Source organism: Sardina pilchardus, chromosome 3 (genome assembly GCF_963854185.1).
Source record: "Sardina pilchardus chromosome 3, fSarPil1.1, whole genome shotgun sequence".
NCBI classification, from domain to species: domain Eukaryota; kingdom Metazoa; phylum Chordata; class Actinopteri; order Clupeiformes; family Clupeidae; genus Sardina; species Sardina pilchardus.
The window spans coordinates 26409724-26424557 of NC_084996.1; the positions used below are offsets into that span (position 1 = coordinate 26409724).

The window sequence follows — 14834 nt, forward strand, 5'->3', positions numbered from 1 at the left end:
AGCCCAATGCTCAGGGCTAATCACATGACTCCAGAAGCGCATCATGTGATTCCATTATCAGCTGCAGTCGCCAGTCATCCTGTATCAGCTAGCCACAAAGACAATAAACAGATCCCTTCAATTTTACGCGTTATATGTTGACCTACTGTTTTTCTTCGTGGAAATACATTCAAAGGTAAGCAATATGGAGCGACTCAACATGCCATGTCACTAAAGAAATCATAAGTGGTCAGTTTAAGTAAAACATTGTAAGGGAACTTGCTAATAAGTTAGCTAGCTTTTTGCAAGCGAAGCGAAGAGAGACTAGTTCTAGTTCTAGTGTTGTTTATTTGGTGACAGATTCACATTCACATAAGAATCTGTAAAGAAGCACTTGCTTTGCAGACGTAGCGAATAATTACTTTCCCGTCGCATTGAAAAAGGCGACGGTTTCTGGTAAACAGGAAACTGGTATGAATCAGAGGTTGCATGCATCTTTTTTTAGAATAAAAAGAACAATATCTTTCTGTTTATAAACACGCGAACCAAAAGCCATTTCCTCGCCTCGGAATTAGTTAGGCTGAACAAGTAGATAATGTAAATAATTTTCTCCTGGGTAAAGGGAACTGACAACACAATGATATTACTGTTAGTCTGGGTAGAGCAATCTTAGGCTGTGCTGTGAGCCTGTTTATTCATTTGAAGTTACTCATTAACTTGCTTGATCATGTCAGACGTCGAACGTATGGACGTTGAGTTACAATGTAAGACACTCCAAGGAACTTTCGCCTTACTCGCTGTGGAATTTAATGTTACATTGAATTTGCTAATGTAATGTTTCAGGTTGGCAAATTGGAACTGAATGTACTCAGTTGTCCAGTGGCATGCTACATTTTGGTAGCCTACCAACGAACTGAAATGCAATGAAAGGCTTAGTTTGCACACACGTAGCCACTACGTTGCTTTGACTGGACTTAACCCATTGAAATATGAGGTTGTGAACATGTGTGTACACATATAGGCTATGTGTCACTCACTGGTCAGTTGTACGCAGCATCTCAAGCGGACCCATTTGACTTTCATGCTTATTAATATAATGTTAATGTATCATATTATTTGAAACAGAAAGAACAGGAGTGGCGAATGTCATCAGTTGCTCACTAATCTAGAAACCTAGGTTGTTTGCTCTGTTGGCTTCTTGTACAATGACCCCCCCCCCTCCTCCCCCCACCTGATGCTTGCAGAGTGAGCGAGCACTGGGGAATGCAGCGCCACAGAGCATCTTAAGAAGAGAGCACAGTACACCTTCCTCTGGCCCCAGTCCCTCTCCTTCCCTCTTGAGGGTAACAAGACACAGAACTCACGGTGAGTGCACACATCTCAGGCTACACCGTGTACCTCTACGCGCAGTGTAGAAGTTATAGTTGTATAACTAACTAGGTTATATAGTTGTATGGTTGTAGAAAAATAGTTGTGAATGATCTCATTTATTTCAAATGTGCACAGCTACTGTGTCACGTCTGGTGAAGCCAGTTGGTTCCATCGGCCACAGTGGAAGCTTATTAACCTTTAAAAGGGTGGGTTTTGAACATTCTAACACAAGATTCCATTCCGCAACAATTCAAGGTTCTAAAATTCTATGTAGAATTCAATGAACCCAGATATTCTTTAGAATGTTAATTTTCCAACATTCCTGTCACACCGGTGTGACGGTACACTCTTTGCAGCAGATGCTCCTCAAAAGGAATGATTCAGTTATGTGCCCCGTGCCATTGGATTGTCAGACTGCAGGTTGCATTTTTGGATGGCACATTATGTTGGTTAAACAAACCAGTCAGAAATGAAATGCGATTGAAGTTTGTCCGGTTGCCGCCTGACTTAAATACTTATTTCACAATACTGTGAGATTTGGACTTTGCACCAATTGATTTGGAAGTAAAAATGATCGCATTCGCCAGATAAGTTTCCATCAGGCTTGAATTGTGCAAAAGTCATCAATACATGTTTTGAGAAACATGCAGTAGTCAGTATAGTATGTGCCCAAATACTACAGCCAACTAAATTCAATCGGTTTTGTGTAATTGTGTGCAAACCCCAGAGGCAGTCTTCCAGTCTCTTCCATATATTCAGTGGAGAAGATCAAAGCATGATGGCTACTTTGGGAAACATTTCTGTGTTGCACCCTTGGTCATATATGTTGACTTTCATGCTCAGTGTTGTATTGACATAGTGGGGGGATTGAGTAGAGGAATTCCATTATCTGATCACGTTAGCCAGGCCTGTATTGCACAGGGTTGTGCCCATGATAAGGCACGATTTATACACAGCTGTAAAGGGACATGACCCAAAGCTGCAGTATTGGTGAAACGGACTCTGTGGATACTTCTCTTGGTCTCTTTATGTAGTGTGCTCTCTCTAAAGACTGTGGAGTAGAAATCATATTTGCACTTTAGTCTCCATATAGCCTTTGAAGAGTCTTCATAATAGCCCTTTGAAGAGTCTTCAATAGACTCCGAAGTCTGTTGAGTTTATAAGTACTGTATAGATTGTCCATAGATGTATTTTGTGAACAAATCGGGATCTCTTTGCTCAAGACATGTTGTACATGTATGGTTAAAAAAAACATTTGCTTGAAGAAACGTGTGTGTGTATGTGTGTGTTGCATCTTGCACGGCTCTTCCTGTGCAGGTGTTTGCTGTCTTGTGCTTTTTGTTGTTGTCACGCTCCTCTACTCAGCCTGTGCTTTCCCCTCATGAGCATACACACTTATACACACGGCCACGCTCTCATTCCCTCTCTCTCTCTCTCATTCTCGCTCTTGTTCTCGCTCTCTTTCCCCTTGCTCATGAGCATACACACGGCCACACTCTCATTCTCGCTCTCGCTCTCTCACTCTCTCTCTCTCTCATTCTCGCTCTCTCATTCTTGTTCTCGCTCTCTTTCCCCTTGCTCATGAGCATACACACGGCCACACTCTCTCTCTCTCTCTCTCGCTCTCACTTGTGCTTTCTCGCTCACGCCCTCTCTCGCTCACACTCTCTCATTCTCTCCCTCTCTCGCATTTTCTCGCTCTCTTTATCTCTCGCACACTCCTTCTCATTCCCTCTCTCTCGCTCTCTCTCATTCTCTCTTGCGCTTGCTCTTTCTCTCTCTCTCTCTCTCTCTCTCTCTCTCTCTCTCTCTCTCTCTCTCACATAGAGGCTCATATTATATGGTTTCCTCTATCATCCGCTCTCTCCCTCTCCCTCTCCCTCTCGCTCTCTCTCTCACACATACACATAGAGGCTCATATTATATGGTTTTCTCTCTCTATCATTCGCTCTCTCCCTCTCTCCCTCCCTCCCTCTCTCTCTCTCTCTCTCATTCTCTCTCCCTCTCTCTCTCTCTCTCACTCTCTTTCTCTCTCTCTCGCTCTCTCTCTCATACAGTAGATGCTCATATTATATGGTTTCCTCTGTCTCTCTCTCTCTCTCTACATCACATACAGTAGATGCTCATATGATGTGGTAGGGGAGACATCCAGCACATGTCCAAATGACTGCTCTGCTCTATTCAGGCTCATTTTGCTGTTCCACCCTTTCCTCTGCATGGTGTGGTCCACTTAGCTGAAGTAGGAAATAATCAAACCTGTGTGTGTGTGTGTGTGTGTGTGTGTGTGTGTGTGTGTGTGTGTGTGTGTGTGTGTGTGTGTGTGTGTGTGTGTGTGTGTGTGTGTGTGTGTGTGTGTGTGTGTGTGTGTGTGTGTGTGTGTGTGTGTGTGTGTGTGTGTGTGTGTGTGTGTGTGTGTGTGTGTGTGTGTGTGTGTGTGTGTGTGTGTCCTTGTGTATCTGTGCATATGGGTTGTTTCTGAGTGTTTTCCGTTTCCTGCATTTTAGCTTACTCCTTCCTGCTGTGTTCTCCGTGTGTGTGGAGACTGTGTTGAGTCTGTGTTCTGTTATTTGTAATGTATGAAGTTACAATTAAAAAAAAAAAAAATATATATATATATATATATTGCCCTAATGGTGTTTTGTGTTCCCAGATGAGGTATGTGTGTGTGTCCAGTCTGTGTTCTGTTATTTGCAATGTATGAAGTTACAAATAAAATCTAAAAATGTGCCCTTCTGTTCCCAGATGAGGGGTGTGTGTGTGTGTGTGCTGCTGCTGCTGCTGAGTGTGTGTTCAGCGCTCATCTGTCCCGATGGGGGCATGTGTGAGGATGGAGACACCTGCTGCAAGACGCCGTCGGGGGGCTACGGCTGCTGCCCGTTACCCAACGTAAGTGTGTGTGTGTGTGTGTGTGTGTGTGTGTGTGCGTCTGTATGTATGTGTGTGTGTGTGTGTGTGTGTGTGTTTGTGTTTACCGCTCAACTGCTTTCTTCTGCAGATTTCAGAATCAGGCTCAATTCTGTGTAAAGATTTGTACAGTTGCGACACATTAAGCTGTTATTGATACTTGGCAGTTGTTGGTAGATGTTGTTGTTGATGTTGTTGTTGTTTTGTCCTGTAGGCGGAGTGCTGCTCGGATCATCTCCACTGCTGTTTCCAGGGGACGCTGTGTGACCTGGTCCACTCCAAGTGTGTGAACAAGACACACACACTGCCTCTAGTCACCAGGAGACCAGCCAGACCACCCACAGCATCTCAGGTGAATCAACACTACACACACACACACACACACACACACACACACACACACACACACACACACACACACACACACACACACACACACACACTGCCTCTAGTCACCAGGAGACCAGCCAGACCACCCACAGCATCTCAGGTGAATCAACAGTACACACACATGGACATGTACATGAAGGCAACACACACACACACACACACACACACACACACACACACACATACACACACATGGACATGGACAGAACATGAAGGCCACACACACACACACACACACACACACACACACACACACACACACATGGACATGGACAGAACATGAAGGCCACACACAAACACATGGACATGTACATAGTGCTGTGCGATACTACGGTATATATCGTTGTACGACAGAAAAATGTCTATCGTACGATACAGTCCTCTACCGTTTATATCGTAATTTTAACGTGTGTGGCTGTGACTGCTCAGACAATTTAACTGCAGGTGCGTTGCCGCTTCTGGCAGCAGGCAACGTAAACTTAATTTACTGACTCGGGATGGGTGGCCAGGCAAATGAACGCTGCAGTGCAGGCAGCTAATAGTAAACAAATTAAACTTTTTTGACGTTGGCATAAACTAGTGTTGCACGGTGCACCGATACAACAAAAGTATTGCAATACCCTGAAATTGAAAATGTCACAACACCTAATGTTAGCCTACTTTACAAGTGTGTTCTTCTGAAGAAGCGGTGCGCGCAAGGCAGGTCTCCCCTAAAAGCTAGCCTGTGGCTGTGCGTCTTTCCCCCCCTCACACACACTGGTATGTGCAGCAGTGCTATTAACAGCGAGACATGCTGCTAGTTTAAGTGATGCTATTATAACACACAAGTATAGGATAATATCAAGTTTATTTGCTCACTTGCATCTCTCAAATGTGTGTTGCTAACCAATCTAGGCTATTTAGACTTACTATTGGGTTTAACGTCATTATTTTCTCTCATGTATTTCTTAAAGTGACAGGCACTTAATTACACCTACTGTACACAACCACAACTGTTAATTTTTATTTATTTTTTTTAGAAATTATAAGAAATTTGCATTAATGTGTGGATGTAAATATATATTTTTAAGTAGAAATTCTATATCGGGATATATATCGTTATCGTCAGTGTTGTGCACGTTCACACTCTTCAGTAACTAGTTCAAAGTTCAGTTCACACAAGTGCAAAGTGAACTGTTCACGTTCATAGTTCACCATTTTTAATTTTGAACTAGTTCAAATTCAGTTCATTTGAATAAAAATCTGTTTCTGACGGAATATAGGCTACAGCCACCTGTTGTTCTCATCTAATTGAGAATGTCCGTAAATTGGGCTTTATTTCGCTGGGCAGATAGCCTACATTTCTTTTAGGTCTATGGCAGATACCGATGCCTAATACATGCGGCCGCGCATTTATTAATAATTCATAATAAATGCGTCAGCTGTGCATGCCTGACAGCAGAAGAGTGTAGGCTAGTTTTTACACCGGGAGAATGGAGGAGGCTGCCTTGCTGCATTACCTGCTGCGATGGAACTGTTCAGTGACATACTGTAGGGCTCTTTGAACACGTTATGCATCCCTCTATCATCACTGACAAGTGCAGAATCTTTCCGCGATTGCATTCAGCAGCGGTTCTGTGTACAATGCATCATGCGTAACGTGATCATGGGTAATGTAGTAAGGTAGTGCAAAGCTGTAGTTTAGGAGTGGCGCCCGTGGGCAGTGAGTGTGACAACGACATACTGTTTCTAAATTGCCAGCAGATAGGGTCACTCGACTTCTCAGGACAAAATAAATTCCGTAACGTTTAATTGGACATCAACAGTGACGTTCGTCGTTCATTTCCCAAAATCTGAGCGAATTCACGTTCAAATTCATTATTTACAAATGTGTTGCGTTCAGTTCAGCGTTCACAGAAAAATGAGCGTGTTCAATGAACACGTTCTTTTGAACTCGTTCATGCACAACACTGGTTATCGTGGTATAGAATTGTCTATATCGGGATATAACTTTTTGTCCATATCGCACAGCACTACATGTACATGAAGGCAACACACACACACACACACACACACACACACACACACACACACACACACACACACACACAAACACGCACATTCACACGGATGGACATGCACTGAACATGCACATTCACACTCATGGACATGCACATGAACCCACAAACATAATACATGCACACACACACGCGGTCTTACTCATAGGTCAGCTAGCCACACACCCACACAGGTGAGCGAGCATAGTCTTGCAGAATTATACATTCACACCTTCACCACACACACACACACACACACACACACACACTTACACGTTTTGAACGCCCCATTAGCCATGATTCATCACGCTCATCAAGCCATGATTCAACTTGCTGCACGTTTGCATTTGCCACAATCCACTAGTGCTGTGTCATTGAATCATGCATCATGCTGAGTAGTATGAAATAGGCTGTGTTGTTGATGGAACTCCCCTACTCCCCTATAACATCCCACAGCACTTGAACACCCCTCCTCTGTGTGTGTCTGTGTTCACCTCCTGTGTGTGTGTGTGTGTGTGTGTGTGTGTGTACCTCCTGTGTGTGTGTCTGTGTTCACCTCCTGTGTGTGTGTGTGTGTGTGTGTGTGTGTGTGTGTGTGTGTGTGTGTGTGTGTGTGTGTGTGTGTGTGTGTGTGTGTGTGTGTGTGTGTGTGTGTGTGTGTGTGTGTGTGTGTGTGTGTGTTCACCTCCTGTGCATGTCTGTATCCCCTACTGCAACCTTTGTGTGCATGTCTGAAACTCTGGCCACACTTTCACTGCTCCATACTCCCACACAACCACTTCCTCCCCTTAGTTTCACTGCACACTTCTCTATATGTCCATGTATGCATCTGGATACGTGTGTGTGTGTGTGCGCACATGTTTGATGTTTCTCACCCTGCATTTACCAACAATAGTGTGTGTGTGTGTGAAAATCTTGCTGTTTGTTTCTCTTAAAGTTGCATTGTATTCTCACACTTTATTATCACTGGCATAGAATTGAGAAAGTAATATTGCCAGATTCGGAGTATTAGATAAAGTTATGCTGACTGTACAGCTCTACTTTACAGCTGTGTGTTAGCTTCTGATGCCGTCAGCATAATGCAGCTAGTACTGGCCACCAGCACGGACTCTCTCAGGACAGGCTGTTCACAATCAGAAGGGACATTTCTAAAACGGATAGTTCCGGTCCTTGATTATGATGAATCACGTTCGATGCCGTTGTAAATTCCAGCAGAAACACACACCTTGACCGCATTTCGTTCTATAGTAATGCGCTACCACAGCTTGCACAAAAGTTACAGTAGCTGCGTCTCGTTGTCATATGGAGGCAGCGTCGGCGTCAAACAGGTCACTGTGCACCCCCGCCCCCCCCCTTGTGCCCTCTCTGATGCCCTCTCCCTGTGTCTTTCAGCCCCTGGAGGATACGCGTGCGGTCGTCTGCCCCGACAAGGAGTCCGAGTGCCCAGACGGAACCACCTGCTGCCAGCTGCTCGACGGCACCTGGGGCTGCTGCCCCCTGGCAAACGTAGGGCATTATGGGGAATGGAGTATTGTAAATGTAGTGCATTATGGGGATTGGAGTATTGTAAACATAGTACATTATGGGGAATGTAATACTGTAAATATAGTGCATTATGGGGAATGGAATACTGTCAAACAGGACATTATGGGGAATGTAGTGCTAGCGAACATAGGGCATGATGGGGAGTGTAGTGCCAGCAAACATAGGGCATTATGGGTGGTCGTGGAAGGACTCATTTTAACAGTCAGTCCTGCTCGATGACCTTAGACTACATTACACCCCTAAACATGTTTTGTTTTGTAAACAAAAGTGTTGTTGTATAACCATGTGCCATGTAATGTACTCCACTGTGCTGGCACATTGGGTTTTGACCACACGTATGGGAGTGTACTAGTGCCGGTTGTTTTACATTCTGTGTTTTATGTGTGTTTTATATGTGTGTGAACTCCTGTGATCCCTGTGGCCTGCAGGCGGTGTGCTGTGTTTTATGTGTGTTTTATGTGTGTTTTATGTGTGTAAACTCTTGTGATCCCTGTGGCCTGCAGGCCGTGTGCTGTGAGGACAAGCGCCACTGCTGCCCCGAGAAGACCAAGTGTGATCTAGAACATTCCAAATGTCTGTCCTCCACTCTGGGGTCCTCCCCCATGTGGACGAAGTTCCGCGCCCGCAAGAGAGTGCACTCGCCTGGTAAACACACACACACACACACACACACACACACACACTCTCTCTCACACACACACACACACACACACACACACACACACACACACACACACACACACACATTTGTACCATTATGATGATGTGTGCTGTGTTACACATTTGTGTACACACTGTGGATGCGTTCCTATTGGCAGGGTCCCTACACTGTACCCTGTTCCCAAACCCACTGCACAGGGAGCTCGATCGCTAAACCGGTTAGCTTTGGAATGTCCTGCTCATGTTCTCATAGTCAGAGTCGTGAGTCAGAGTCCTAGTCACAGTCATGAGGCTCATGTTGTCATGGAGATGCTTTGGGAGACACATTAGATTCAGCGCATTATCCACTCAAAACCTTTTAAAACTCTATTGTTCCTCTAAGTAAGCTATCAGGATACAACTCGTAAATAACGTTGCACTCCGTTAAAATGTCCATGAAGAATCCACACAGACTTTTATTTTAAAAAAAAAAACATTACACTTGCGTGGTAGTGAGTAGAGGGTCACTAAAGCCAAATCGAAGTATCCCCAGGTCTTTATGTGGTCGGATAGAGAGTCCAGAATGAATTTAATCGAGTCAGTACCTTTCCGAAAATGTTGCTGAAATGTTCCCCAGGTGCAGCAGCAACATTTCCGGAAAGGTACTGGCTTGATGAAATTCATTCTGGACACTCTATCCGACCACATAAAGACCTCAGGATACTTCGGTTCTCCCAATCATCCGTAAATTGATCTAAAGTGCATTTTACTCTGGATAATTCCTTTAATGGTAAAATGAAGTGCTTTTTTGGTGGCACTGTGCTGATTGCAAAACTGAAATATTGGTTGTTACAGAGAATGAAATGATTCATATTCCAGTTGGCAATGATGGAATAAAATGGCCATGATAATTCTCTGGGGGGAAATGTTCTGGTTCAAACTCCCACATCCTGTGCACTTCTTCATCAGAACACTGGTACTCCTTATGGGACGGAATATCACTTAGCATGCCTGAACATGCAGTGCAGGCCATTTTGTAGTGATCTATAAGGCAGTGGAAATGCACGCATGTTGTATGTAGTTTATTTCATGTCGTCTCTCTCTCTCTCTCTCTCTCTCTCTCTCTCTCTCTCTCTCTCTCTCTCTCTCTCTCTTTCTCTTTGTCTGTCTGTGTAGATGAGCGCGTGGGCTCCATCACCTGTCCAGGTGCGCAGTCCGCCTGTCCTGACGACACCACCTGCTGCTTGATGAAGTCTGGAAGTTATGGCTGCTGTCCTTACCCTGACGTAAGTGTGTGTCTTGTAGATCTTTGCTCCCTGAAGTCTACGTATGTGAAAGTCCAATGCCAAGTCCAATGTGAAAACAGAAAAGAATGTTAAAACATGCATATTAAAATGTCTAAATAGGTGTGTGTGTGTGTGTGTGTGTGTGTGTGTGTTAGGCTGTGTGTTGCAGTGATAAGTCCCACTGTTGCCCCAACGGCACCACCTGTGACCTGGAGCACCAGAAGTGCGCCTCCTCACACACACACACACACTCCCCTCTGGCCCAGAAGCTCCCCGCTCTGCTCATTCGGCCGCCCGCCGCCAAGGATGGTAAGAGCCAAGTGTGTGTTTGCTTCCCTGAGATGCAACTTCAATGTCCAAATTGTTATAGAAACTAGTTGACGTTGTACCCAACAATGTATTGCTGTAATTACAGTGCATGAAAATGCACTGTACTGTTCTTCCTAGGCTTCTTCTTCTTCTTCTTCTTCTTATTATTACAGTGCATGAAAATGCACTGTACTGTTCTTCCTATTCTTCTTATTATTACAGTGCATGAAAATGCACTGTACTGTTCTTCCTAGGCTTTTTATTAAACTTCTTCTTCTAACGCTCGCAATTCAGCTTCAACCGTTTAACGTAGAAACTTCATTCAAACGTTGTTGCGTAGGTCTTGCTTATGCCATGTGTGCTTTGTATTTTTCAACTTTGTAACTTTTATACTTTTTGAACTATTAAATAAAAACTATTAACAATTTCCCCATAGACTTAACATTGCTCATTATGACATCACGGCAGCAATTAGAATGTTATCCCAGCTGGTCAGCCACCTGGGCACCAACTGTCAGTTTCTCTCAGGCTTCAAGCAATCTCTCTGAAGACTACATATTCTGTTCCCCTGTATCCTCTGCGCACAACAGTATCAAAATAAGTCCTCCTAATTCCATCCAACTTTATATCCATTCATCTTCTTCAAACCATTCACTCATCCACCCATTCTAAACAGTCTGCCTATCAACATCAATTAGACGCTCTACAGTACATTCAACTTTTAAACAATCTACTCTGTCTCAGGCTGGCTCTCTTAAGACTAGCCTGTTAAATTGATTACACCTGTATCTGTATCCACTAGGCTACTCTCAGTAGAGAGCTGTGTCTCTCCATTCTACAAGAATATAAGGCACATTCCATCCAACATTCTATCCATTCATCTTCTTCAGACCATTCACTCATCCACCCATTAAACTGTCTATCAACATCTATTAAACAATCTGTCTATCAACATCCATTAAACTCTCTGTCTATCAACATTAATTAGACTATCTACATTCAACTTTTAAATTATTTACTCTGTCTCAGGCTTTAAGAGTACATTGGCTCTCTTAAGACTAGCCAGTTAAATTGATTACACCTGTGTCAACTACTCTCAGAGAGCTGTATCAGTGTCTCTCTTAACAAGAATATAAGGCACATTCCATCCAACCTTCTATCCATTCATCTTCTTCAGACCATTCACTCATCCACCCATTAAACTGTCAATCAATATCTATTAAACAATCTGCCTATCAACATCCATTAAACATTCTGTCTATCAACATTAATTAGACTATCTACATACAACTTTTAAAGTATTTACTGTGGGTCCCTCTCAAGCAGCGTTTATATGTCCTCCCTCGCTCCTCGATCCTCAATGATCTACATAAAGAAAGATAGAAGAAGGGCTAGACTATCCCATTGTTGCCGCTCCATCATTCTTTATGTAGATCAGTGAGGAGCGAGAGAGGACGCGTAAACGCTATATGAGAGGCACCTTCTGTCTCAGGCTTTAAGCATACAATCTCATTAAGACTACAGATCCTGTTTCACTACTTCCTCTGTCCACAACTGTTTCAAAATAAAGGTCCTCACTGCAATAATACACTATTAAATCATTTAACCATTGAAACTATTCAACTATTGAACTGTTCAACCATTCCAACTGTCAGTTATCATCCACTATGCCTCCAGTCAACTACATGAAACCTCCATGTACCTAGCAACCAACATAGCAACCATTAAAATTAAGTGTTTATGACCGTTTCCATAGCAACCAACATGATTATACTGCAGTAACTTCTTGTTTCCTGATAGTGGCCACCATGGATACCCTAGCAACAAATGTTTCAAAATAAAAGTCCTCACTAGGAAGTTAGCTAGTTAGCATGGTTAGCATTGTTAGCATAGTTAGCATTTTTAACATAACTGCAAAAAATCATCAACTAAGTTAGCTAATCAACCTGGTTAGCATTGTTAGCAAATTTAGCATTGTTAGCATAGTTAGCATTTTTAGCATTACTGCTAGAAATCATCAGTTAAGTTAGCTAATCAACCTGGTTAGCATTGTTAGTAAAGTTAGCATTGCTAGCATAATTAGCATTTTTAGCGTAACTGCTAGAAATCTTTAGCTAAGTTAGCTAATCAACATTTTAACATGAATAGAAATCATTAGTTAAGTTAGAACTGGAATGTTTCATCTTTAAACTGTCTACCTTCACACTATCAACTCTCTGTAAACTATGCAACCACCATGTTTACCCTAGCTACACCTTAGTAACCATATCTACATTATCTATCTATTTTTGCATTTTCATGCACTGGTAATTCCTTGGAATTGCATTTCTAGTTATTATTAAACTTCTTCTTCTAACGCTCGCAATTCAGCTTCAACCGTTTAACGTAGAAACTTCATTCAAACTTTGTTGCGTAGGTCTTGCTTATGCCATATGTGCTTTATATTTTTCAACTTTGTAACTTTAATACTTTTTAAACTATTAGTTAAAAACTATCACCATTTCCCCCATAGACTTAACATTGCTCATTATGACATCACGGCAGCAATTAGAATGTTACCCCAGCTGGTCAGCCACCTGGGCACCAACTGTCAGTTTCTCTCAGGCTCCTCTCTGAAGACTACATATTCTGTTCCCCTGTATCCTCTGCGCACAACAGTATCAAAATAAGTCCTCCTAATTCCATCCAACTTTATATCCATTCATCTTCTTCAAACCATTCACTCATCCACCCATTCTAAACAGTCTGCCTATCAACAACATCAATTAGACGCTCTACATTGAACTTTTAAACAATCTACTCTGTCTCAGGCTGGCTCTCTTAAGACTAGCCAGTTAAATTGATTACACCTGTATCTGTATCCACTACTCTCAGTAGAGAGCTGTGTCTCTCCATTCTACAAGAATATAAGGCACATTCCATCCAACATTCTATCCATTCATCTTCTTCAGACCATTCACTCATCCACCCATTAAACTGTCTATCAACATCTATTAAACAATCTGTCTAACATCCATTAAACATTCTATCTATCAACATTAATTAGACTATCTACATACAACTTTTAAAGTATTTACTGTGGGTCCCTCTCAAGCAGCGTTTATATGTCCTCCCTCGATCCTCGATCCTCAATGATCTACATAAAGAAAGATAGAAGAAGGGCTAGACTATCCCATTGTTGCCGCTCCATCATTCTTTATGTAGATCAGTGAGGAGCGAGAGAGGACGCGTAAACGCTATGAGAAGCACCTTCTGTCTCAGGCTTTAAGCATACAATCTCATTAAGACTACAGATCCTGTTTCACTACTTCCTCTGTCCACAACTGTTTCAAAATAAAGGTCCTCACTGCAATAATACACTATTAAATAATTTAACCATTGAAACTACTCAACTATTGAACTGTTCAACCATTCCAACTGTCAGTTATCATCCACTATGCCTCCAGTCAACTACATGAAACCTCCATGTACCTAGCAACCAACATAGCAACCATTAAAAAGTGTTTATGACCGTTTCCATAGCAACCAACATGATTATACTGCAGTAACTTCTTGTTTCCTGATAGTGGCCACCATGGATACCCTAGCAACAAATGTTTCAAAATAAAAGTCCTCACTAGCAAGTTAGCTAGTTACCATGGTTAGCATAGTTAGCATTGTTAGCATAGTTAGCATTTTTAGCATAACTGCAAAAAATCATCAACTAAGTTAGCTAATTAACCTGGTTAGCATTGTTAGCAAATTTAGCATTGTTAGCATAGTTAGCATTTTTAGCATTACTGCTAGAAATCATCGGTTAAGTTAGCTAATCAACCTGGTTAGCATTGTTAGCATTGCTAGCATAGTAAGCATTTTTAGCGTAACTGCTAGAAATCATTAGCTAAGTTAGCTAATCAACATTTTAACATGAATAGAAATCATTAGTTAAGTTAGAACTGGAACGTTTCATCTTTAAACTGTCTACCTTCACACTATCAACTCTCTGTAAACTATGCAACCACCATGTTTACCCTAGCTACACCTTAGTAACCATATCTACATTATCTATCTATTTTTGCATTTTCATGCACTGGTAATTCCTTGGAATTGCATTTCTAGTTCTTCTTCTAACGCACGCAAATCAGCTAGAACCGTTTAACGTAGAAACTTCATTCAAACTGCGTTACGTAGGTCTTACTTAGGACATGTGTGCTATGACTTTTCAACTTTGTAACTTTTATACTTTTTAAACTATTAGTTAAAAACTATTACAATTTCCCCCATAGACTTAACATTGCTCATTATGACATCACGGCAGCAATTAGAATCTTACTCCAGCTGGTCAGCCACCTGGGCACCAACTGTCAGTTTCTCTCAGGCTTTACAATCTCTCTGA

The 14834-nt window shown here is 42.3% G+C and overlaps 1 protein-coding gene across 1 annotated transcript in view; it reads left to right on the forward strand.

Moving 5' to 3' along the window:
* The first annotated feature begins 50 nt into the window (after positions 1-50).
* The window catches only part of grnb (granulin b), a 27256-nt gene continuing 12472 nt past the window's right edge, over positions 51-14834 (forward strand). Inside the window, exons 1-8 of the mRNA XM_062532587.1 lie at positions 51-175; positions 1224-1344; positions 4093-4236; positions 4469-4606; positions 8073-8186; positions 8729-8870; positions 10041-10150; positions 10306-10459. Of these exons, the coding sequence (XP_062388571.1) occupies positions 4093-4236; positions 4469-4606; positions 8073-8186; positions 8729-8870; positions 10041-10150; positions 10306-10459 (802 nt within the window). The 5' untranslated portion in view covers positions 51-175; positions 1224-1344. The remainder of the gene's footprint in view (positions 176-1223; positions 1345-4092; positions 4237-4468; positions 4607-8072; positions 8187-8728; positions 8871-10040; positions 10151-10305; positions 10460-14834) is intronic.